This window comes from Crotalus tigris, unplaced genomic scaffold (assembly GCF_016545835.1).
Source record: "Crotalus tigris isolate CLP2741 ecotype Arizona unplaced genomic scaffold, ASM1654583v1 scf7180000017774.6281472, whole genome shotgun sequence".
NCBI classification, from domain to species: domain Eukaryota; kingdom Metazoa; phylum Chordata; class Lepidosauria; order Squamata; family Viperidae; genus Crotalus; species Crotalus tigris.
The window spans coordinates 1,108,893-1,136,158 of NW_024096625.1; the positions used below are offsets into that span (position 1 = coordinate 1,108,893).

The 27,266-nt window shown below is 40.9% G+C and overlaps 1 protein-coding gene across 8 annotated transcripts in view; it reads right to left on the minus strand.

Moving 5' to 3' along the window:
• LRRFIP1 (LRR binding FLII interacting protein 1) overlaps positions 1-27,266 on the minus strand; it is a 257,901-nt gene that overhangs the window by 105,130 nt on the left and 125,505 nt on the right. For 7 of the 8 annotated variants that reach the window (XM_039341927.1, XM_039341928.1, XM_039341926.1 and 4 more), the window contains exons 4-6: positions 5,206-5,331; positions 1,005-1,175; positions 515-607 (exon numbers count right to left, since the gene is read on the minus strand). In XM_039341927.1, coding sequence (XP_039197861.1) covers positions 515-607; positions 1,005-1,175; positions 5,206-5,331 — 390 coding nt within the window. The remainder of the gene's footprint in view (positions 1-514; positions 608-1,004; positions 1,176-5,205; positions 5,332-27,266) is intronic. The other variant, XM_039341925.1, reaches the window with a different exon arrangement.

Below are 27,266 nucleotides of genomic sequence, written 5' to 3' on the forward strand. Positions count from 1 at the left end.
TTCCAGGAAATCTTTAGTTTGGCCTGCTCTGAGCAATCTATTGGATTTGATAGTCCAAACTGCTCATCTGATTTTATAGCACTCTTTTTAGTAAGTGAAGCTATAAAGAAAATGATCTCTACTGATCAATTTACAGGAGGGACAAGCAATCTTTTTCACCTAGAGCCACTTGTCTAAATGCTACAATGGGACAATGAGTTCACTAGGTGGGAAGAGCCAAGATCAGCCTACTATTGGTGCGGTTAGAGAGAGTTTTGCCAGTCAGAACTAATGTGTTCACACAGACTCAGAGCATCCATTTTGATTTTTAAAGTACTAACAAAGTTGAAGAACATCACAAGGAAAAATCACTTTTGTCACTGAATTTTAATCATGCAGTCTCAATATACTTGTTACTTTTAATCATGCAGTCTCAATATACTTGTTACTTGTGGGTTGTGAGCAAAATGTTACCAATCTTTATCTTCTGATGTAATGACAAAAGTCTGTTATTTATACTCAGTTGTGTACTTACAGCAAGCAGTTCTTCTTTTTGTTTCAGAACCTCTTTGAGTTCCATGAACTGGAATTGCAATATAGCATGAGCATGTTTTTCCCTCTCAAAATCCTATAAAATGAACATTTTATAATTAGATGTTATTGTATTGCTCCTATATTCTAAATGCTTTTAGTCAGGCATGTATTTCTTTTATCCAATCTATATGCTAAGTCATGAATTTTTTAAGATTTTTATTCTAAGCCACATATGAATTTATGTCACTATATGTTCTAGCCTTTATCATAGCCTAGACATAACATTTTATGTAATGCGGTCATACTCACAGGATTTACCTAAACATATAAGGGAATGGAAATGAATCACCTTTATATTTAGTTAATAGTTCCATCAATATTATTACGAATATAATATTCATTTAGGAAAAGAGTGTTTTAATGATTGCTGCCTAAACTCTAGACCTTTCATACAGCTGATAAAGACACTATGAAGACTTATTACTACTTACTTTGCTTTTCTCTTCAAACTGCCTCTTAGATTCTGCAAGCTGCTCTTCTAGTTCCAATAATGCATCCTGTAGGGTTTCTACTTGGTACATAAAATTTGTTTTCTCATTATCCAATTGAGCATTTGAAACCATAGCCTTCTTATATTTTTCTTCAACTTCAGCCAAAGAGTCCTAAAGGAAAAGAAAAACTCAAAGGAGTTTTTTCAATTTATTTATCAGACCCAAAAGCTATAAAACATTTTTAGCCCATCTTCTTATTCTGAAAAGACATTGATCTAAAAAATGCAGCCCTGCTAATTCCTAGTTAAGAAGATAGAAGACCTTTTTCTTAAAGTTGATAAAAAGAACTATTTTAAAATTTCCCAATATTTTATAGATGACATATCACAGGCAAAACAGACAATTTCTTGCAAAGTATGCTATTTGAATGAGTTTATTACAGAAGTATCAGACAGGGTATGTCACATGGTACATGGCATTAAGATGAAACTGCACTGAAAACTTTTCTGAATGATTTCTCACTTAATTAACTGAAAATAAATCAGCAGTTGTATACTCACAAACTAATCATGCCAACTGAATTTCAAGGATATGTTAGCACATTAGACATTTAAAATACAACATGAACTTAATGAAGTATTCTTGACATTCCTTACATGTTTACCAACAAGCTATTTTTTTAAGGAAAAAAAATCTAAATTCTCTGAACTTCAACACTGGCATACAAACACCAATATTTTAAATATATATATTTTGTCTTCATGTTACATCAACATGATCTATGTTATAGAAACTGCTTAATTTAGACATTTTCAAAATATATTCATATTAAATATATACTCCAAAGTAGCAAAGATGCAAACAAAGAATCTAATAATTGTTATGCTTTTGACACTGTTAGGTACTTTAGAAATGTATATTGCCCCAAACTGAACAATTTAAGTTTACCAAGACACTGCAAAGTATGCAAAATCCTCAAACAAGGCATGTGGATTAAATTCAACCCAGATCTTTTTTCATATCTGGAAACTAAATCAGTGAGACCTGCACACGTATTCTTTAGTAAACCGGTACCTTCATTTCTTTCAATCCTGCATGTATTTTCCTTCTAAATTCTCAATTTTGTTCTTTAACTCACTGATATTCTGAAGAAAATTGCAAAACATTATGAAAAATAAAACAGTGGAAAACTCAGTGTAATAAAGAGGATGCCTTTACAAAAAATTCTATGCTTTTATTATTTTATTAGTAATTTATACCACTGCTCCACAAGGTGCACTGGCTGCTGGTCTGCTTCTGGGTGCATTTCAAGTTATTGATTATTACCTTTAAAAAAACCCTGCATGGCATGGGTCCAGGTTACCTGAGGAACCATCTCATCCCACTGGGACTGACCTGTTCCATCCCCACTGGGAGAGGAGGTATGCTGTGGGCCCCATGAGTCAAGGAATTCCAAATGGCAGGGTCCAGGAGAAAGGCCTTCTCTAACTTTGTTCCTGCCCTTTGCAACAGCTTACTGCCTGAAGTGAGATTGGCTCCCACTCTTCTGACCTTCGGGAAGAGCATCAAGACCTAGCTCTGGGACAGTGGTTCTCGACCTGTGGGTCGGGACCCCATTTGGGGTCGAACAACCATTTCACGGGGGTCGCCAAACAACGCAGTCCGCCATTTTCCCCCTTTTCCTTAGCTGTGCTACTCCCTTTTATTCTATTGGCTTTTGAAAGCCAATAGAATAGACTCTCTTGAATAGTCTCATTCTATTGGCTTTCAAAAGCCTCTGTCTCTGCCCTGCTGAGCCTGCCAAAAGTCCCATTCTGCAAATGGTGCTGCACCAGTTGAGTAGTCCTCGACTTACGACCGGTTGAGTAGTCCTCAACTTACGACCGGTTGGGGAGTCGCAGCATTAAAAAGGTTGAGAACCATTGCTCTAGGAGATGCTTGGGGCCCCAATGGGGAAGCATCACACTGGAGGTGATTGATGAATTACCTTTGCCCCAAGCATCCTGTTCCTTCCCTCCACATCTTTTAACTATAATTTTATTTTCAATGGGAATTCCATTTTTATTGTTTTAGAAATAACTCTTAAGAGTTTTAATGTTTTAATGTTATAAGCCACCCAGAGTTCTTCCAACACGAGAAAGGTGGCAAATAAATTTAATAAACAAATAAATAAATAAATTCATTTTCCTAGAGCGAAAACAGTTCAAGATGTTTGGGAAACTCTGAAAAATGAAATAATAATTATTCCGAACAGAAATAATACTACAGAGAAAGAAAAATCCGGCGTGGTTGCACAAAGAGCTCTCTGAGAAATTGAGGGATAAAAAGGACAAGTATAAAAAAATAGAAAGAGGGGCACATAACTAAACAAAATGCCAACAGCAAATAGCCCAAATCTACAAATAATGGAGTCAGGAAAGCTAAGGCCTAGAATGAGCTAAGATTGACAACAAATGCCAAAATAATCAAAAAAAAAGGAACAAGAAACAACAGGTCCATTAATGGGAGTAGATGGCAAGAAGATGACAGGCAGCAGGGACGTAACAGAACTGCTTAAGTCCTTCTCTGCATCTGTCTTTATGCAAAAGGAAGAAATAGCCCAACCTATCAAAAGCAACACTGAGAGAAATAGAACAGGAATGCAAAATAGGCAAGGATCTGGTAAGACAACACCTATCCAACCTGTATGAATACAAATCACTTGGATCCAATGGTTTATATCCCAGGGTTCTGGCACATGTGATCTCAGAACAAATGAATGTAATTCTTTCAAAGCACAGGGAAACTATGAGAAGACTGAAAAAGAGCTTATGTGATTCCAATCTTCAAAAAGAGGAAGAAACTGGACCCAGGAAACTATAAGCTAATCAATGGACATCAATAGCTGGGAAAGTACTGGAAAAGAAAATCAAGTGGTGGATCAATGAAGACCTAGAAATGAATGCGTCAATTACTAAAAGCCAGCATGGGTTTGTTAAAACAGATCATGCAAGACAAATCTTATTGCTTTCTTTGCTAAAGTGACTAAATTAATGTTTAAAGAAAAGCTGCGGACATAGTAGACTACAGTCTACCTCTAGATAGGATAGAACAGATAGAGAATATCACCATTAGATGGATTCAAAATTGGTTGACCAACTGCACCCAGCATGTAGTCCTCAGTGGAACAATGTCTACATGGAAGGAACCATGCAGTGAGGTACCACAAAATTCTATCTAGGTCACAGTGCTCTTCAGCATCTTCATAAATGATCTAGATGAGGGGACAGAAGGGGAACTCATCAAATTTGCAAATGACATCAAGCTGGAGAGAATTGCTAGAAAATACTCAAGATTCAGAAGGATCTTGACAGACTTGAGCCCTATCCAACAAGATGCAAATCAGTAATGAGAAAAGTAATGTTCTGCACAGGCAGAAAAACCAAATGTATAGAGTTGGCAGCATCTGGCTCAACTAGTAGTACCTGTGAGACAGATCTAGGTGTCCTGGTGGACCACCATTTAAATATAAATCAAGAGTTTGCTGCAGCTGTCAAAAAAAACAATGCATCAACAGAGGAATAGTATCAAGATGACGAGAGGTGATAGTACTATTTTATACTGGACAAATGAGGCCACACTTTGAATATTGCGGTCAGTTCTGGTCTCCACAGAGTTGCTGAGACCCTAGAAAGTATGCAGAGAAGAGCAACAAATAGAATAAGGGATCTGGAGGCTAAACCTTATGATGAACAGTTAATGAAACCAGGTAAGTCTAGCTATCAAACAGAAGGATTAATGGTAACCTAATAGTTGTCTTCCTGTACTTGAGGGACTGTCACAGAGAAGAGAGGAGTCAACTTATTCTCCAAAACACCAGAGAGCAGGACAAGAAGCAATAGGTGGAAGCTCATTAAAAAGAGATCCAACCTAGAACTAAAGAGAAATTTCCTGACAGCGAGAACAATTAATCAATGGAATAGCTTGCCGCCCAAAGTTGTGAGTGCTCCATTACTGGAGGTTTTTAAGTACTGACTGGACAACCATTTATTCAGGATTGTATAAGGTGTCCTGTCTTGAGCTGGGGTTGCCCTCCAAAGTCCCTTCCAGCCCTATGATTCTATGTTTCTAAGGAAAATTATGATATGACTCTTCTCTTTTATTTATATGGGACAGACCCCAAACAAACCCTTTCAGCTTTCTTCTTTGACAAAGACCTTACCTTAATTTCTCTAACAGATGTTTCTGTATCAATTGAAATAGAAATATCCCCACTGCCTCGGCGAGAAAAGGTTCCACCTAGGGAGGCTATGTTAGCTGCTGATAAGCTTGATGCAGTTTGGATTCCCTGCAATTACACAGAGGGGGGGTATATAAGTGATGTTTACAAGACAGTTTATTATAAATCGTTACAGATAATCCTGAGTTATGACCATAATGAAGTCTGCCCATTAGAGCTGAAAGTCAGAACAATGTTAAATGAACTTGCCTCAGTAACTAACAGCCATTCCTGCTCTCCCCAGTGTCTTAGTTAAACAAATGCACAGGTCATTAAGTAAAGATCCTGGGAGGCCTAGTGCAGGCATAGGCCCATCTGCCTCAGGCCTCCCAAGGCCTCATCCACCCCAAGATACTCTACCTTCCCGTCTCTTGGAGGCCTTGCATGCTGATCCATCACACAACTGACTAGGCAGCAAAAAACAATGGGGAAGGAAAACTGCGCATGCATGCCCTTTCCAATTCTGCCCCTGCCCTTCCTCCTGCCAGGGTGCCCTGCCTTTCTGGGACAAAAAAGAACCAGTTCCCTAGCCTTTAGACGCTTTTTTCAGGAAAAAACCAGCTTAGCCAACTACAGCACATGTGTAACAAATGAGAGATGCTGGGTCCTTGAAAAACTATTTTGTTCCTTGTTGGCTACCTGAAGGAAAGACTTAAAGGAAAACCCTACATAACTCCTAGAGGCAGTTGGATGAACAGATCTGCCATCAAACCACTTCAGCCCTACTTCACTGTGATAGCAGTATGCTATAAAGAATGGAAAGGGAGGAAGAAAGGATATAGGGAGGGGGGATGACAGGAAACAGAAGTGCCCACCAGAGACAATGACTGAAAGATTCAAGGACACTGCCTTGGGAACAGAATGAGAACACCTACCAAAGAGCCATCAAACTTTAAAACTGTTACAAAACACCTAATTTGAACCTTACTGGACACTACCAAGCTTACCAAGAGGGGAAGGCCTGGTTTATGCAGGAAATCTCAGATCTAGCTTTGCTCATGCCGTAAGCACTTTAGTAAAATATATCTTTACTACAAATGGAGTTGAGGGTCTTTCTTTTTTTTTTATTGAAAATTTTTAAAATTTTACAAATAGAAAAAGAAAAACAAAAAACAACCCTACCCAACCACCCCAACCCTCCCACCCCATCCCCCCCAACCTTCCCAGAGCTGAATATAGGCTTAGTTAAGATTTCTAAAAAATCTTAAAAAAATTAAAAAATATAAACCATAAGTATATCTAAATACATTACATAGGCTTATAAGATAATTAACAATAATATATATGTAAAAAAAAGCATAAGTATTATTAAAAAAAGATGCTTAAAAAGAAAAAGAGTAAAAGAAAAAAGAAAGATATATATATATATATATATATATATATATATATATATATATATATATATATATATAAAAAGAGGTAATAAAGATAAGATAAAAATAAAGAATATAAGGAAAGAGGAAAAAAAAGAGAAAAGAAAAAAAATACAATCTATAAAATAGTAAGATTTATATATAAATTATTGAAAAGCTAAGTGATATTTTTTTATATCCAACTTATGTTGTATAAAGTCTATCCATTTTAGCCATACCGCAAAGAACTTCTCTTGCGATTGGTCCTTTAAAAAAGCCGAAATCTTTGCCATTTCCGCCAAATAAGAAACTTTAAAAAACCATTCTTGCAAGGTAGGCAAAGATTCCTTCTTCCAGTACTGCCCTACTAACAACCTTGCGGCTGTGATTAAATTTAACATCAGTATAACCTCCTTAACATCACAATCAATAACGATACCCAACAAAAACAATTGTGGGGTAAATTTTACCCTCCTTCTAAAAAATTTTTGAATATTCCACCATATCTTAATCCAAAAAGCTTTTATATTTTTACATGACCATCAAATATGATAATAAGTAGCATCCAAACAACCACATCTCCAACATTTAGGCTGTAAGTCAGGATACATATGAGACATTTTTTGTGGATCAAGGTGCCATCTATAAAACATTTTGTAAAAATTCTCCCTTAAGTTCTGGGCTTGTGTAAATTTGACATTCCTCACCCAGATGGTTTCCCAGGTATCTAGTAAAACTGGTTCACCAAAATTTTGTGCCCATTTAATCATACATTCTTTAATCAGTTCTGGTTCTGAATCCAGTTCTACTAGTACCCCATAAATTCTCTTAATATGAGTTCGCCTTTGGTCTTTTACTTGTTTAAAAAAAAATTTCATCTTCTCTAAGCAAACCCATATTACGATCTATCTTCCATCTATCCACTATTTGTCTATACTGAAACCATGAATATTTCATGTTTTCATGTGCTAAATCTTCCAAAGATTTTAACTGCCAATTTTTACCATCCCATCTGAGTAGTTGTGCATAAGAAACACTTTCCATCTTAACTCCTCTCCTTATCCCCTCTATCGCATGCCAAGGTATAGCCCATAATGGTATTTTAAAATCACTTTTATAATATTTCCTCCAAACCCGAAGTAAGGAAATCCTTATAATATGAGATCTAAAAACCCGGTCAACTTTTTTATTAAAAATTAAATAGGCATGCCATCCAAAAAGTAAATCCCAACCCTCCAAGTAAAGTATTTCTACATTTGTTAAATTAACCCAGTCACTAAGTAATGTTAAAGCCACAGCATCATAGTACAATTTCAAATTCGGCACCTTGAGTCCACCTCTCTCACGAATATCTTGCATAATTTTAAGCTTTACTCTTGGTTTTTTCCCTGCCCAAATAAATTTATTGATACCTTTCTGCCATTCATTTAAATTGACCTCATTCTTTAGGATGGGTATCATTTGAAATAAAAAGAGAAACTTTGGCAGGATATTCATTTTAATCACCACAATTCTTCCCATAAGGGATAATTGCAACTTCTCCCAATTTTTCAAGTCTCTTTGTACCCTGACCCACAACCTTTCATAATTATTTTTATACAACTTTGCATTAGAAACAGATAAAGTAACCCCCCAATATTTTATCTTATCAACAACCTCGAAATCTGTCAAGTTAACCAAAGTCTGCTTATCCAAATTACTCATATTTTTGGGTAATATTTTAGTCTTATTATTATTAATTTTAAATCCCGAAACCCGTCCATATTGATAAATCAATTGTAACAACTCTACTACAGAATGGGTAGGTTGAGACAAAGTAACCACCAAGTCATCTGCAAAAGTTCTTAGTTTATATTCTTTTTTATTAACTTCTATTCCTTTTATTTCCTGGGATTCTCGAACTTTAATCAGCAGAATTTCCAAAGTTAAAACAAACAGTAGTGGTGACAATGGACATCCCTGTCTTGTCCCTTTTTCTATTGTGAAAACCTCTGACAAGCCCCCGTTAACTATAAGTTGTGCCGTTTGTTTTTGATATATAGCACCAAGAGCTTGTAAGATTTTTTCTCCAAAATTCATATCCTCAATTAATCTTAACATAAACTGCCAATTCAATTGGTCAAAGGCTTTTTCAGCGTCTAAAAATATCAATCCTGCAGAAACTTGGTTATTCTTATCTAAGTATTCTAGTAAGTTAATAATTTGTCTAACATTATTCTTCATATACCTGCCAGTTATAAAACCCGTTTGGTCCTTATGTATAAGCTGGTGGAAAACCCTCATAAGCCTGTTGGCTAAGATTTTTGCAAAAATCTTATAATCTACATTCAAAAGAGATATAGGTCTATAATTCTTCGGTAAAGTAAGATCTTGATCTTCTTTTGGAATTAAAGATATGAAAGCTCTACGCCATGACGGAGGAATCTCTAAACCCTGTAATATATTATTAAAAAGCTCACATAAAGGCTGAATCATCTCTTCTAACAAAGTTTTGTAATAAATAGATGTCAAGCCATTCGTACCCGGTGCTTTACCTAATTTTAATTCCTTAATCACTGTCACAATTTCCTCAGTGGTAATTAAACCATTAATTTCTTGTTTCTGATCTTCTGTTAATTTGGGAAAGTTGGCTTCACTTAAATAATTATTTATATCTAAAGTTTGTACATTAGTACTCTTATATAGTTTTTGATAATAATCTAAAAAAGGTTTCTTGATCAACTCCTTCTGGTACACCAATTTACCTTTATAATTTATTTTATCTATAATTCTCTGTCTCTGTTTCTTTCTCAATTGATAAGCCAACCATCTCCCTGGTTTGTTGGCATTACAAAATGTATTTTGTTTCATATACAATAAGTTAGTTGCGGTTTGATCAGCCATCAACATATTAAATTGTGTTTTGAGCAATTTTATGGATTCTTTAACCTTTTCATCCGTGGGATTTAGAATCAGAGATTTTTCTTTTAGTTTAATTTCATCTTCCAAATCCTTACGTTTCTGAATCTGCTTTTGTCTCTGAGCACTATTCATTTGTATCAAAATCCCACGCATGAAGGCTTTACCTGCATCCCATACCATTGACATTGAAGTTCCTTTATGCATATTTAAAACAAAATAGTCCTTTAAATGTTCTTTTAATTTTTGAATATTCTTTTCTTGTCTAAATAAATTCTCATTCACCCTCCACGATCTCCTCTCCTCTCTTTCATCAACCAACTCCATCCAGACTGGACTGTGATCTGTCAACGTCCTAGGAAAAATTTTCACATTCTTTACCCTGAAATATAAATCAGTTGTAATCAAAAAAAGTCAATTCTTGAAAAGGATTGATGTCTGTCTGAAAAGAAAGTAAAGTCTCTTTCCTCCTAGTTGCGTTCACGCCAATAATCTTGCAACTCCCAGTCCTCTTTCAAATCAAAAAAAGCTTTGGGTAGTTTAGCCTGTTTGAAAAAAGTAGAAGATCCTTTTTTGTCTCTTTGTATATCTAACACACCATTCCAATCTCCCATTAATATCACAGATCTATAATCCAACAAAGTTAGTTTCTGATGCAACAATCTATAAAATTGTTCCTGTTGTTGGTTTGGTGCATACAGTCCGACTATAAGTATTTTCTTACCATATAAACCAACTTCAATCATAACATATCTCCCTTGAAGATCAGATTCTAACAAGCAGGCTGATAAGTTTTGCTTAACATAAATAACTACACCCCCTTTTTTCCCAGGAGCTGAAGATACAAAATGAGATCCCAAATGAGAATTGACTAAATATTTTTGATCTTTAAGTAGAATATGTGTTTCCTGCAAACAAATAATATCATTATTGTGTTGTTTTAAGTAGTGAAAGATTTTCTTTCTCTTATTCGGGGAGTTAAGGCCGTTAACATTCCAAGTCAGGAGCTTTACCATCTCCCTTAACAAGAAGCCTGGAGAAGACTGCCTGAAGGTCTGCCATTGAAGAATGTGTAGCAGAACTCTTGGGTCTTGCTCCTTCCACCAGCAACAAAGCACTTTCTTGGAGAGATTCTTTAACTTCTTTCTTTTGTTGTTCCTTTTCCTTGCGTCTATGTGCTGCATGGGTCATTCTTTGCTCTTTGATCTCTGTTTGTCACAACCATTCTGTCTGTAACTTTCCAGCAACCATCACACCTAATCCTTCAGACTGCTGTTCCGCCTCTTTAACATCCAAAACTTTCTGCATCATGGATGACGATGAGCCTGCTCCCAGGACCGAAGTATAAAACTCCTTTGCTTTAGCGACTGTGTTAAGTCTATAACGCGTCCCCGCATGGCTCAAAACAATACCCATCGGAATCTCCCATCTGAATGGCATCATTCTTGTTTTAAGTTCATTGGCTAAAAAAGAAAAGTCTTTTCTATTTCTTAAAATTTTAGATGGGATCTCCTTTAAAATGATAACATCTTGAGCAGCAATCTGGAACCTCTTATTATAAAAAGCTTGTATGATTTCATTGTGCAGAGATCTCTTTGCAAAATAAATCACAACATCTCTTGGTAAGTTCTTCTGTTTTGCAACCCTGGAGTTAACTCTGTAAATTTTTTCCACTTCTCTACGTAATCCATCTTTCTCCCTATTCAAAACGATAGCAAGGTCATTAATCACAATCTCTATCAAATCTTGATTCATATCCTCTTTCAAACCCCTGATTTTTAGGGCATATTCCATTTCCCTGTACTGAGACATAACAATATCATCTTATGAAATTTCCATCTTTTTTTCCATACCTTCAAATTTATCTTCCAGGATATCAACTTTATCTGCGACTTCTTCCACTCTGGAATCAAGCTTCTCGACCACAGAGGCCAATCCTGATAGAGCCGTAACTATATCTTGCCTCAAAATAGTGTTATTCTGCTCTAAGAGGTTCTTCATTTCTCCTCTAATTTGAATTTTGTTCTGATCAAAAAGCTCCTTCATTTCCCCTTTAGTTTCAGATTTGTTCTGATTTAGAAGCTCCTTCATTTCCTCTCTGATTTGGGATACAGTATTTCCCATTATATCTTTCATGTCTTGTACAGATAATACTGGCAAAGGAGGAGAAGATGGTGGTGTAGCTTTAGGTGGTTGTACTGGTAAGATTGCAGGAGAAGAAGTCACCTTAGGAACTGTAGGAACTGCTTGCCTCTTTGAAGCCATTTTTTTGAAAGGATCTTGTTCCCTCTTTCTTCCTTCTTGAAAAAAAAAATACTAGAATCCTCAAAAATTAAAAAGGAACAAAGGAGAGTCCAAAAGAAACTCTAAAATCACAAAACCACTTTCAAAAAAAAGTTTAGAAAGTTTAAAAGAGAAAGAGCTATATAGTCCATTACATTCCATTTAACTCGCTTCTTTCCGGAAAAAGGAAAAAAAAAGGGACACTTTCAAATCGCCATTTTACTTTCACTCTCCAAACCGACAAAGAACAAAAGAAAAAAAAGTCAACATAAACTAAAAAGCAAATAAAACTCAATAAGTAAAATCCTTTATCCGGCTCTGTCCGCTTTAAAAGTCACTCACCCGATCATTTTAGGTGCGGAGATGGTAGCGGCGTTTCACTTTGTTTCCAAAGAAACAAAAACAGCTGGGAGGCAGAGACAACACGAACTCCGAGGGAGCCTCTTTTCACCCCCCAAAAAGAAAAGTCCTGGGGGGTTTAGAGGCTTCTACCTCTATTCGTGTGCTTCTCTACCCCCTCCCTTCGCCCGGGAGGGGGATTTCGAACCGCGGGACAGCTGATATGCGCTGTGCTCCGCGGTTCTGACGCCGTCCCAGGAGGACAGCTACAATGTAGCCGGCATCAACGGCGCTAGCCACCGGAAGTCCCAATTCCAGGGTCTTTCTTTCTTAAATGACCAAGCTGGGACAGGCCTGATCTGCAATAATGATCACCTGGAGACCTTTGTCTACTGTGGGGACTATGCATGGAATGTCCATTCACAAGAACAAGAAGAAGGAGATGGAGACCTGAAAAGACTTGCGGGAAGGGATAGAAGCCCTGGAAAACCAACCAAAGCCCTGGTGGTCTATAGGGATCAGAAAGATGGAAGAGTGGGGACTTCCGGTTCCGGATCGCGGCACCTCTAGTCGCACAAATAGACTTGTCTCCTCGTCGGCTAGCTTCCCTATGCCGGTAGACCCTTATGTGGGTCGAAAGTCACCCTGAAGGGTGCGACTTCTGTTGAAGAGGCTTCGTTTGGCTGCGGAGGAGTGGCGGCTCCTCCAGCTGTCCGGGCCAACTCAGGGCCGACGGAGCAGAAGATCAGCCAGTAAAATGGCCAATCATCTAGCCGCTCCAAACCGCAAGTCAAAGAACATCTAAGCTTGAAAAACCACCGTGGTGAATCCGGGTGAGACTTTTTTTTTTTTTGCTCCTCTCTTCATTCTATTTTGCTTTTTTTTGCCTGTAAGAGCCCTGTTGGAATTATTTCCCTGGCTTGGAAAGGGCGTTGTCTTACCTGAACACCTTTTCTCAGCACAAAGATGGAGAATCCACCAATGGGTTTAGACTGTGTTCCTGCCCAATCAGATCAAGTCAGCCAAAGTTGCAACACCTGTCCTGGGCTAGAGTGTCCCAGTCTTGATGCAGGCAAAGCCATGACTGACAGCAAGACGTTTTGGCTCATAAATCTAGCCCTAGGCCTAAGTAACCTGCAAGGGCAGGAGTGGATTCTCCATCTCTGTGCTGAGAAAAGGCATTCAGGTAAGACAACGCCCCTTCTCCAGGACTGGAGATGGATAATCCACCAATGGGACATACCAAAGCCTACTGTCCCTGAGGGAGGGGAGCAGGCCAGTCTGGCGTGGCACTTTGAGGTACGACCTATTGGAGAACCCTCCTACCAAAGGAGGCCTCTGCCAAGGCGAACCTATCAATCTTGTAATGCCTTATAAAGGGAGATGGTGAAGACCATGTGGCCACTCTGCAAACGTCCTCAATGGACGCCCGAGCAGCCCAGGCCGCAGAAGTAGCTGCGCTACGGGTTGAGTGGGCTGTGAACTGGCAATGACTCAGCCTGGTACGCCCCCGCAATACACGCCCTAATCCACCTGCCAATCGTGAAGGAGGACACCTTCCGACCCTTGGAAGAAGGATGGAAGGAGACAAAGAGGGCCTCAGAGTTGCAGAAGGCAGCTGTCCATGAGATGTAGTAACGGAGCACTCTGTGGACGTCCAGAAGGTGCCATTGCCGTTCCAGGGCATGAGATGGGTGAGGACAGAAATCTGGGAGTACGATTTCTTGAGCCCTGTGGAAAAGAGAATTGACCTTAGGAAGGAAGGTAGGATCCAGACAAAGGACCACTTGGTCCTGGTGAAAAAAGCACGTCATCTCTGATTGAAAGTGCCACCAATTCTGATATTCGTCGCGCAGAGTTGATTGCCACCAGGAATGCGACCTTGTGCGATATGTATTGTATATCACATGTCTTGAGGGGCTCAAAGGGTGGTCTGGTTAGAGCCCAAAGAACCCGCAGCAGGTCCCAAGAGGGATACCTGTGCACTACAGGGGGCTTGGTATTAGTAGCACCCTTGATGAATGAGCGGATCAAGGGATGATGGCCTAGGGAAACCGCGGAGTTACAGGTAAGTACAGTGGAGCGGCGACTTGTCTGTGCAATATGTTTGGAGCCAAGCCCCTCTCCAGACCCTGTAGAAGGTAATCCAATATACGTGGAATTGTCAAGTCTGGAATGGTCAAGTGGTGGTTCGAGCACCACGAGCAGAAGTTCCTTCATGTGGCCTCATAAATACGGTTGGTAGAGGACTGATGGGAGGCCTGGATTACGGTAATGATCCCCGGCGAGCAGGACTCCTGGGACAAGATCGAGTGCTCAAGTGCCAGACGGCTAACTGGAGCCACTGGGGATCTGGATGAAGAAGGGTCCTCTGGCTGAGTGAGATCCGATCTGGGGGAATCCTCCATGGGGCCGCTAGAGAGAGGTTCATGAGGTCGGTGAACCATGGTCTCATGGCCAATACAGGGCCACTAGAAGAACCTCCACCTGCTCCCTAAGAAGCTTGCGGACAACACACCGGAAGAAGAGGAAGAGGAGGGAAGGCGTAAAGCAGTCCCTCCGGCCACGGGCTCCAAAGAGCATCTGCCTGTTCCACCCCTGGAGATGGAAAGCGGGAAAATAATCGCTGGAGATGGGCATTTGTCGGGGAGGCAAAAAGGTCTAGAACTGGCAATCCGAAGCAGTGGCAGATCTCCCTGAAGATCCTCGAGTGCAGGCGCCATTCCGAATGGTCCACCGTCGCCCAGCTCAGGAAGTTGGCCTGAGTGTTTGCCTCCCCTGAAATGTGGTCGGCTTTGATGGAGGCCAGGTTGGCTTCTGCCCAGGAGCCCAGCAGGAGTGCCTCGGTCAAGAGTGCACGAGATTGGGTGCCCCCTTGCTGGTTCACATGTGCCTTGGCAGCCATGTTGTCCGTGAGGACCAACACATGATGCCTCGCCACTGCGCTGCGAAAGTGGCAGAGGGCCAGGTGTACAGCCCTGAGCTCCAGCCAGTTGATATTGTACCGAAGGTCGGAGTGGGACCAACGGCCCTGGACCTACTGTGAGCGAAGGTGCGCTCCCCAGCCGAACAGGCTGGCATCAGTTGTAAGGGTGAGTCGATCGGGCTCCTTGAAGTAAGACTCCTTGAGCATGGCCGACGAGAACCACCATGTGAGGGATCGCGAGACATGAAGCGGAAGTCTCACCCTTCGATTGGAGGAACTGATGTTCAGTCTCTGAAAGGGGAGAAGGAACCACTGAGGGTTCCTGGAGTGGAGCCTGGCCCAAGGTACAATCGCAATGGCCGAGATCATCTTCCCCAGTAAATTGGGAGAGGCTGGCCAATGTTACAGTTTGACCCCTGCGCAATTGGAGAATCAACTCCCTGATGCTGTCCCGGCATTCTTGGGATAAATAGACCTGGCATTCCACCGTGTCTATGATGGCCCCTAGGTGTAATAACCTTGTTGCGGGAACCATATGGCTCTTGGAGAAGTTTACCAAGAACCTGTGATTCTGGAGCAGCATTATCACCAGTTCGAGATCCGCCTGAGCGGCCTGGATCGACGATGACTGGATTAGAATGTCATTCAGGTAGCACTGGACTCTGACTGGCACCATTCTCAGGTGAGCTGCTAGAACTGCCAGGATCTTGGTAAAGACTCTCAGAGCCGAGGATAGGCAGAATGGGAGTGCCCTGTACTGATAATGGTGTCCCCTGTGGGTGAATCTTAGAAACCGGAGGTGGGTGAGAGAGATGGGGATGTGGAGGTACACTTCCATGAGGTCGATAGACGTCAGGACGTCCCCCCTTCTTACGCTTCCCATGATGGACTGGAGCGTTTGCATCCTGGATTTGCGGTATGCAAGATGATAGTTTAATCCTTTTAGATGCAGGATTGCTTTCCATCCCCCTGATGCTTTGGGTATGATGAAGAGGATGGAGTAAAATCCCCGATCTCTCTGATCCAATGGCATCGGTTCTATGGCCCATATGTTTAAAAGGTGATGAATGGCCTCTCGCATTAGTTTTTTCTTTGTTGGATTTCTTAGTTGGGGACAAGAAATGAAGCAATTTGGGGGGTTGGAGATGAACTCCAGGGACAGTCCATGACGCACGGTGTTTAGGACCCATGCATCTGTGGTGGTGGCTTCCCACTGGCGGGCAAAGAGAGAGTCTTCCGCCAATGGGAGAATCCACCTGAGAGTCATCTGGATCGGCAGAATGGGCGGCCATTCCCACGAAAGGGCCGTTTGCCCTAAAATTGTTGTCTGGGTCTGGAAACCTGTCAGACTGTCTGTCCTGCCGGATAGGGAAAGAACGGTTGGGCTGGGAATAGTTGGACCTGGCTCCAGCGCGAAAGGACTGCCTCCATGAGTAGGTGTTGGGACGTTTGTCTGATCATTTAAGGAGGTGATTGAGGAACTTACGTTTATCCTTATTTTCAGTGAGGTAAGGATTCAGAGCTTCACCAAACAATTTTCCTCCCTGATAAGGGGCTGTTGACAAGCACCATTTGGACTTGACGTCAGCGTGTCAGTATTTCAACCAGAGCATACGGCGGCCAGTGACATTGGATGCCATGGCTCTGGAGGAAAATCTGGCGGCCTGGAGGGTGGCATCGGAAGCATATTCTGTAGCTGTCACCATCTTACTTAGATCTGAAGCTGTCTAAGCCAGCGGAGAGCAGACCTGTTAAAAAAGGATGCAGAGGTAGCTGCTCTGATAGCCCACGCCATGGCTTGCTGTGTTCTGTGGTAAGAAAGCTCACATTTAGGGTCCTCAGCCTTGAAAGCCTCAGAAACGTCACCAGAAATGACAGTTGGAGACACAAGGAGTCCTAAAGTTTCATCTACCGCGGGCACCTCCAGAGCCACCTCCAGGTCCTGGGCCATGTTATAAAGTCTTTTCTCATTGCTACTTGGAAAGGGAAAAGAAGCCGGGGATACCCACTGTTTTTGGACCGCATTGAGGAACATGGGAGGGCAAGGAATGCGGTATTGTGTTGTTACCGGTTCGGTGAAATTTGGATCTGCCTCCAAGTCTGGAGTAACTGAAGTTGCCGGCGTGGAAGGATCGGGTCCAAGATGTGCCATGGAAGTGGCCTTACGAAGCAGGGAGACAAAAAAGGCAGGGTTAAAGAGACCACTAAGTGATGGTGTCTCAGGGGAGGGATCCTCCTCCTCAGACATCGGAATCTCCAGATCAGCCTCGTACTCACGAGGTAATGAGTCTCCAAAGTGGACTGCGAAGGGGAAGAAGGCACGTGATAGGACTCATGGCCGGCTGATGAGTGGGTAGAAAGGTGACCGCGGCTGACCTAGCCGCTTGCAATCTGGCCTCAAGAGTGCGCTCTACCGCCTGTGCAATCATCTCAGTTAGGCAGTCCTTCGTGGGAAGGGGGACCGGTTCACTCAGCCTAAGCCCGGCCATAGTAGGGCTGAAAGTAGCTTCAGGGGCCATGTGTTGAGCCTGTGAAGCAGAGGGCTGAGTGATGGGATGAGCCCTGTCCGTGTCCCCTAGTGCAGGAGATAGGAGAGGTTCCCCTGTCGACCATATCCCCAGTGGAGAAGTGGAGGGCCCCAGGGGCAGATCAAAAGAAGGCACTTTGGCTTGTGAGGTCTCCAACCTGGCTAGTTTCTGTGCTTTAGAGAATTCCTTCTCTAGGGCTTGGTGTCTCCTGGTGGCCTGTTTTTCAGCTCCCTTGGAGGTCTTTGAGGTAGACCTGGCCTTGGCCTTGGCCGAGATCTTACCTGCGGCCTCTTGATTAGAGGATTTGTGGCATTTTGCAGTCGAGGAGGACGGTAAGACGTCCTTTGTGTATCCTCCATCCTCGGGTAACACAGGAGCACGATGGGGGACCCCTGGTATCCGGAGACTGCTATTGGTTGGATAAGAACAGGCGCACTATAGGGGACGTCTGGTATCCAGACAGAGCTGTTTGTATGGATAAGAACAGACACACGATAGGGGGTGCCTGGAATCCAGATAGAGCTGTTATGTGGATAAGAACAGGCGCACGATAGGGAACACCTGGAATCCAAATAGAGCTGTTAATATGAGCAGACCCAGGATCCCAATGGGATAATCCTGGTTTTCAGGGAGACCTGGAGATACAAAAAACCCAGAAATTGAATCCAGAGCGCACTCTTGATTAAATGAACATGAAAGAAAGGAACAATCCAGAGTCAAGCCTGCTAAGCAGGCTATGAAATGGGTATATCACAGACCAGAGTGGCTGTGGAGGTGAATACTAACTGAGGCCTGACAGGCCTTGAATGGTGTTTGAGGGAAGAATCTGAAATGGATTCCTACACAGGGAGTAGAAACCCTGTGCAAGACACAAAATGGCCACCCCTGGGGAAAAAAGAAGGCCTGAATGGCACACAAAATGGCGGCTGTTATCAAAATGGCGACCACACACCCCCTGGAATTTTCTCCTAGATTTCAGCCCTCTGTGTACCTTATCCTGTTGTCTCTTTGGATCCAAGAAAAATGAATTGGGATGCGTGGGGGGGGGTGGAGGAAGGAGCCCCTTCCTCCGTGAATAACTTCGCAAGGTCCTCAAAATGGTGGTCGCATGAGGGGACTGAGGCAAGGCCCGAGCACTGGAAGAGTAATACTGAGGCCCTGCGTCCCAGAACACAGCCGGTAGTAAACCTGGGGCAATCAGATACCCGGCAATCCCTCTGCGCCGTTTCTTGACGAAGGAGGCTGCAACCCCCTTATTTTTCGGCGCACCTCTTCAAACGGCCACCGCACAGCTGATTTGCAGCTGCCTGAGGGAAGCCGCGATCTCGCTTAGGAGACTGCAGCCAGTGACTCCCACAAGCAAGACAGCAAATAATTGGGCTGTCCTGATTCCCGGAGTAAAATATCTCAAATGGAGCTCTCGGATGTGTGCCGGCTCCAAAGGGCTTCCCTCGCCTGCGTGCACGTGTGGGGACCGGAGCTGCAGCAGCAGACTCCAGTAGGACTAAGAAAAGCAGAGGGACAAGCAAAACGCTTTTTGGGGACCTAGAGCAGCCCTGATCCCAGAGCTGTCCAGGAATGAGCAGGGAATCAGGGGATGGAGGGGTGGGGAATAGCTTTCCTCTGTCTCCGGATGTTACGAGAAGGGAAAGGAGAGAGGTTGTTCCTCAATCAGGATAAATAATAAAAAGGGAGAAAGGGAACAGAAAACTGAACACCAGAGCAGAGTCCAGCGCTGCTCAGTAAACTATGGCCTGTAATGGAAAAATCCACCAATGGAGACTGTACCTGTCTAAGAGCCAAACTTGCACGTCTATACTGGGCAAAATCAAGTCGAGACTGGGACACTCTAGCCCAGGACAGGCATTGCAACTTTGGCTGACTTGATCTGATTGGGCAGGAACACAGTCTAAACCCATTGGTGGATTATCCATCTCCAGTGCTGGAGAAAAGCAGCTTCTACATGTTTGGGAAGAAAGGCATTGAACAAAAGAATAGAACAAAATCTTAAAGACTACATTTTATTTTTATATGTTTTGGGGTACTGAAAAAATTCTTTCCTAAGAGCTGTACTATCAGTTTATGCTGTTGTTTTTTTTGAGCAGCATTATCATTTTATATTGGAAGAGTATTTCTTTCTACACTTTTTCCTTAAAAAATAGAAAAAAGGAGAGAAAAAAATGGCTCTTGAAAAAGATTTTTTAGCTTACTGAGGACATCTACTGGTCAAAAGTTAATATTGTAATTGTTGACTATTCGGAGATGAGATGGTTTTATTTATTTATTTATTTATTTATTTATTTATTTATTTATGAGACTTATATACCGCTTTAAGTGCAAGCACTCTCTAAGCGGTGTACACCAGTAAGCAATGTATATGTATATTTACATTGCCCCCAACAATCTGGGTCCTCATTTTACCTACCTCGGAAGGATGGAAGGCTGAGTCAACCTTGAGTCGGTGAGATTTGAACCTTCAAACTGTTTTTTAAGAGAAAGATAACTTGATGCAGCTGTGGGATTTCTGGAGGTGAATATTCTCCAACTGCTATTAGCTACAGCCTCCACCAAAAGGAAAAAAAAGATTTCTCTTCAACTATTTTTAAAATGGAGCCTCATTCACATTTAAATTGTAAACTTATATTGGAAAAGATCTATGAGGCTAAAGAAGAAATATGTGCTACAATGAAAGAGTTTACTACAGAATTAAGCGCCAGAATCTCTCCCTTAAACTTCAAAAATGACTCTCAGACTATACCTGACTATTCTATAAAACAGATTACACAAGAAGAGGACTTAACTGAGAATAAAAAGAAATTTATTTTGCCTTATAAGCAATTCACTTATGGTTTTGAGGACCAGAAAAAGCAAAGACTGAGATTTGAACTGTTAAAGCAACGAGGCTTTATGGTTAAGAGAAACAGAGTGCCAATGCAGAGGCCAAGATGGTTTTCATTCATTCAAATGATATTACAAGCAACAAAGAGAGACTTATCAGCTGGAAGGGGAGCTCTGCTATGGAAACCTGCTTGGCATAAGAAGAAGGCCAGAATAAGACTGAAAAGAAATGAAATTTAAAATTTTATGTAATGGATTAAAGGCAATCTAGAATTATGGATTGATTTAAGGACTAAGATTATGAGCTAGAAGTAAAAGAAATGGGTGACTAATGGAAAGATATATATTAAATTGACTAAGAATGTATTTTTTGGATTGATATGTTTATCTATATGAAAATTATTTTGTAATGGAAGGAAGAAAATTGAAGAGATGTTTTAGAGCTGGATTGAATTAATAACTAATTGAATGTTAATCTAATAAAATGATTTGTTTGTTTGATGCCCAATGGATTGAAATGATTTAAGGTTTGATATTATCTTGTCAGCTTAAAGAGATTGATTGATTGATGGATTAGATATGTATAGGATAGCAATATTTTAGCTTAAAAGGGAGATATTTTATGTAATAGATTAAAGGTAATCTAGAATTATGGACTGATTTAAGGACTAAGATTGTGAGTTAGAAGTAAGAGAAAAATGGGTGATTAATGGAATATATATATTAAATTGATTAAGAATGTGTCTTTTAGAATGATAGGTTTATTTGTATGAAAATTATGTAATGTTGAGTTAATCTAATAAGATGATTTGATTGTTTGATAACATGGTGTTATTAGTTATGATAATTAATTGGATGAAATTTGAATTCTGTCTAATGGATTGAAATGATTTAAGGTTTGATTTTACTCTGTCAGCTTAAAGAAATTGATTGATGGATGGATTAGATATGTATAGGATAGATTAATATTTTATTTTAAATAAGGGATATTAGTGAAAGAAAAATTAAAAAGATTTATGATAAAATTAAGAAACTAGAACATACTTGGAAGGGATACCTGAATTGATAATGTTTTTATTTAAAGTTAATTTGATTACGGTATTGTAAATTTATAAAGCTTTAAAAACAGGTCCAGGTTGAATAAATTTAAGCTAGAATTGGATTATTTTAAATAAATTATGCTATTTAAGGGAAAAAGAGAGGGAATACTTGATGTATTGATTGAATTATGTATATATGTTTTGTTTGTGGATGTTTGATTACCCTAGCACCACAGTGTGTCTTCAGTACTTTGTCTTAAGAATAAAAAACCCAATAAAATTTGTTTTTTTAAAAAAAGGAAGATGGAAGAATGGGAATAGAGACCCTCCAGGAATCGAGGAAGCTGCCACAAAGCACCATGCACTGAAGAGAAGTGCAAAGCAGCAGAGGGCAAGTCACACACACACAAGGTCATATTAGAATAGGCTTCCTGAAGGATGCCTTAGATAAACTCAAGACCTGAGGCGGCTAAGAGTGGCCAGCACTGCCATCAGCTTAAATGACCTGTCTAGAACGCCTGCAACCACTTTCTCTTAATAAAGGATTCCTGTTGGGAGAATTATTCCAAGAGTTCTGTCTTCTTAAGATGCAAAGTGGGGTGGGTCCTTACATGACCAAGGCAACACCCACACCAGCTATGGCTCCACCCATCGATCCACCAGCCCCAACACAGCAGGCAAGGGTGGCCCAACTGGTCCAGTAACCCCTTCCTGAGAAGAGACCATAGACCACCAACTCTGGGGGTGAAAGTTAACAGCAACCTGAAACAGCTGACATTCTTCCTCACCCAAGTGTGGAACTACATGCAAGAATACAGGGGTGAACTGCTGAGTGACACAGCCAGGATGCTATGGGTTACCATGGTGTTAGAGGGAGAAGCAGCTGAATGGATGGTAGCCTTGCACAATGATGATGTGGTGGAACTACACAACTTTGACAGGTTCATGGCTGTCCTGAAGAAGCAGTTCGAGGACCCACTCACCAACAGAAAGCCAGAACCCAAATCCAAACCATCAAGCAAGGGAGGTGACTTGTTGCAGCCTATATTCAAGAATTCCGGAGCCTGGCCTGATGACAATCAAACTGGCCCCAAGACATGCTGATTGAGAACTTTCAAGATGGTCTAAACAATAAAGTCTTCTACACCTGCTTATTCACAGGCGTGCTGCAAACTCTCCAGGGATGGTACATCTAGCCGACGAAGTAGAGATCAACCTGGCCAAGTACCATGGGTGCATCAGGTGGGAACAGCAACACCCCTTCTCCGCAAAAAAGGAAGCCCCGAAGCCTGGAAAATGAGACCTCAGTCCATGTACTGATCCACCAACAGCTTTCACTGTGGCAAAGAAAGGCGCCATGCTGCTGACTGCCAAGCACTTCAACCAGTACCCAAGTCTGCACAACAAGGGGGCAAAGGTCCCACAGGCCCTGGGAGATGGTCCTCAGAGAAGTATAGGTTGCTGAATTCACCCCACAACCTGGTGATAGCAAGGGAACTCCAACGAAACCCCCCCAACACACAGCAGAGAGTGAAAGTGGAACAGACAACGATCCCCCAATAAGTCGCCCCATGATACTGATGACAATACCAGTAATGTCCTTCATCCGGGTGCAGGGAGAGGCTAATTGCTTTATTGGACTTGGACTGTACTAGATGCCTAGTCAACCCTAGTGTAGTAGAAAAACTAGGGATGTATCTCAGGAAATTAAAAAATTTGGTGGCATTTTGCCAACTGGACAGCTTGGTGGCAAGGGGATCCCTCACAACCTTCATTAAAGAACCAATGGGGATGAAAATTGGGTCACATGATGAGAGCCTCAGTTTCATTGTGGCACCAGGCATAGACAGACACTTGGTATTATGCTTGATCTAGTTATTAAAATGAAATCCCTCCATAAATTGGAGGAGATGCATATTAAAGATCCGGCAAAAACAGATCAAGGGAGAGTTAGTAGAGAAGCTGGCATCACACAGCCACATGCTGCCCATTAAGAAAGTGAAAGCAGAAAATGCGGTGGTGGTGTGTGAACATAAAGAGTAAATAAAGAAACATAAAGATACAAAGAATATTGGGACTAAAATAACATTTTAGTTTTGTAAAAACACTCCATCTAGTAAAGCGCCAATTCTGGTGGCCTTCCCTAAAGAAAGATATCGAACACTATGTCACTAACTGCCCCATCTGCTCCTTGGAGAAAGGCAACCAGGGAAAATTCCTGGTCTCTTACAACCAGTGGCCAATCCCAGAGTACCTTGGAAAGAAATCTCTATGGACTTTATAGTGGAGCTGTCAGAAAACTCAGGAAATATAGTGCTCCGAAATCCCATCAGCACCTGTGCTAGTGAAACTCTTTGTGCAACATATCTACAGACTCCATGGTGTTCCTAAGAGGATCATCTCAGGCTGAAGAGTCCAATTCACATCTCAGTTTTGGAAAGAGTGCCTAAAATTGCTGAGCAGCCCACAAGGGCTCAGCTCCTTGCATCATCCTCAAATGAATGGAGGTTGTAAACGAATGAATTCCATTCTAGAACAATATCTCCACTGTTACAATTATCAACAAGACAACTGGGATGATCTCCTCTCCTTTGCTGAAGTAGCTTACAACACTGCTGTCCACAAAAGCACCGGCTTTACACCATTCTGAGCAGTCATTGGCCAAGACTTTGTGGCCATGTCCAAATTGCCCGAAACAACCCCACAAGATATATCACTTAATGATTGGATCAATACCGTTCAAAGCACCTTGCCAGTGGTGCACAAAGTGCTAGAAGAAGCACAAGCCAATAAAAAATGGACCAAACAAAAGGATTTCAATGTGGGCGATGGAGTATACCTATCCACCAAATACATTCAGTCCAGACAACTCTCAAAGAAGCTCAGGTTGAAATACATCAGGCCTTTCCCCATCAACAAAATTATCAACCCAATCAATCAATCAGAATAGAGCCAGAAGGGATCTTTGGGTCTTCTAGTCCAACCCCCTGCTCAGGAGACCCTATACCATTTCAGATAAGTGACAGTCCAGTCTCTTCTTAAAAACCTCTAGTGATGAAGAAACTTCTGATAGCAAAGCAGTTCCACTGGTTAATTGTCCTCACTTTTAGGAAGTTTTCCCTAATTCCAGGTTGTTTCTCTCCTTGATTAGTTTCCATCCATTGTTTCTTGTCCTACCTACAGTGCTTTGGTAAATAAGTTGACCCCCTTCTTTTTGTGGCAACCTCTCAAATACTTAATACTGCTATCATGTCCTCCCTAATCCTTCTTTTCTTTAGATTAGCCAAACCCAAATCCTGCAACAGTTCTTCATATGTTTTAGTCTCCTGGCCGTTGATCATCTTAGTTGCTCTTCTTTGCACTTTTTCCAAAGTCTCTACAACAGCTCTTTTCCAATCTTCAGGTAATTCCCCAGTGTTTCAGGATTTTTGAAAGATATGACACATTTTTTCTACAATAACATCTGCCAGCTCCTTCAGAACTTTGGGATATAAACCATCAGGTCCCAGTTATTTATATTTGTCACGATCAGATAGGTGTTCTCTTACCATTTTCTTGTTTATTTTAATTTTTATTTGTAGTCTGTCTTTTACAGTTATGTTTTTGATAGGTTGGGGTATAATTTCTTTTTGCGTGAAGACTGATGCAAAGAATAAATTAAGCAGCTCTGTGTTCTCTCTGCTGCCTATTACTTCTTTGCCATCTTCTCTTTAGTGGATTGACTGTTTCGTCTTTTTTCTTGTTGTTTATATGTTGAAAGAAACTTTTTTTTATTATCTTTGACTTTTGTTACAAGTCTTTGTACATTCTGAGACTTAGCTTTTCTGACTTCATCTTTATAGATTCGGGCTATATGCTGATACTCTGCCTCAGTTATGTGTCCCTCTTTCCATTTTTTGTACTTGTTCTTTTTGTCTTTCAGTTTTCAGAGAGATCTTTGTGCAGGTATGTTGTTTTTTTCTTTCTTTTTCAGTGGTATTGTCTTTCTTTTTCAGTGGTATTGTGCAAGACTAGGCTTTTATGATCATAATTTTCAGAGTTTTCCACGCTTCTTGAATTATTTTCATCCATGGATTTTTTTCCTTAGGCTCTTTCTGAGTTTGTTAAAATCAGCTATCCTAAAGTTTAAGACACTAGCTGTATTATGTTCTATTGCTTGTGTTTGCATTATACTGAATTCCAATATGTCATGGAAGTTCTGGTAACTTCAATTCCCTCTATCACTTCTTCTTTATTAGTAAGAATTAGGTCCAGTATAGCTTTTCCTCTAGTTCCCTCCTCTACCTTTTGGATGATAAAGTTGTCAGCTAAGTTGGTTAGGAATCTAGTCAATCTCTAATTGCACACTACCAAGATGACCAAGGGGAGGAAGGCCTGGGAGAAGGGAAAAATCAATGGGTTATGCGGGAATCCTCCTGGCTTTGTTTATGCTGTAACCACTTGGCTTTAGTAAAAGTATACCTTTCACTACAAATTGAATCAAGGCTCTTTCTTTCCTAAATGCCCAAGCTGAGACAGGCCTGACACAGTTTTTCTCCTGGTTTGCTGCCCAAACAGCAAAAAAAAAAAAAAAAAATGTTTGCAAGGAACCAGCTTCTCTCCTGTTTTGGTTTTGCTGCACATGTTGAGTTCTAGCCTAAATTTTATTAACTGAGTTTTTTCTGCCTCAAGACAAAAAGCTGCAGAAAGATCTTTGCTTGCTTACTTCTGTGATCTACTCTTCAGCTTGGAGTCAAGGAAATGTTTTTAAAAGGGACAGAGATTGGAGAGCAGAGATGGGGAGTTTAGTTTTAGCACCTAATTGGGGGGGGGCTGTCATTGAGGTTTTGGATTCTGAGTCTGATGATTACAACAGCTCCTGAGATGTTCTTGGAAGGTGAGCCATTGGCATCAGTTGAACAGCCAAATGAACAGGCAGAGGAGGTGGGTCCAGCTGGCAGGCAGAGGAAACAGCTGCTGCTCATATGCAGTGAAGAAGATGATCAGCTGTCACTGTTTCCATTGTTACACAATGAGGAAGACAAAACTGCCAACCTCTTCCAATGCATAGGCACATAGAGCAGAGCGTAGGGAGGAATAGCAGAGGTCAGCTTGGCTAAGCAAGAGGAAGCAGCCCTGGCTTCCCAAATGAGACACACTGGGCTGTTCTTATTTAAGAAAAAATTAGAGTTAGGATTGATGTTTCCATGCCTTTCAATGTCTTACCTTTGTCTTGCCTTTCCTAGTCTTGCCGATCTCATCCCTTTGCCTCATGCTTATGATCCTGACTGGTCAACAACCTCTTCTGAGCATTGTAGTCCAGGACTATTTCACCACTCTTGTGCCTGACCCTCTGAACTCTTTACTCATGCAAGCTGCTAGACTGGTAGAAACTGGATTACTTCAGGTGTGTTGGCATATAGCTTTTTGTTGCTTGTTTTTTTAAAAAAATATGTTTTATTTATTTTGTACATAATCACCTTAATACTTGGTAAACAGCGTGTTGTCTGGGTTAGTATTTACAAAACAATCAATAACAATTAATTTCTATAATATTATAGTCTATATAATGGCTTTGCTTGATTTTCTCTTCTTCCAATAATATTCTCTTTTGTCAACCTTAAATTAATACATTTCTTATTATTTACATAAATGACAATTAAATATAGACATTTTTCTTATGTTTCTGCAAATAATAACCACATCAATATAAACTTTTCTAATTGATCATCTTGATTGCCTCATCATAGATCCTGTTTACAAAATTCTTATTTAAATTTGTTTTCCCCACAATATTTAAAGCGTTCTTACTGATTAAGAT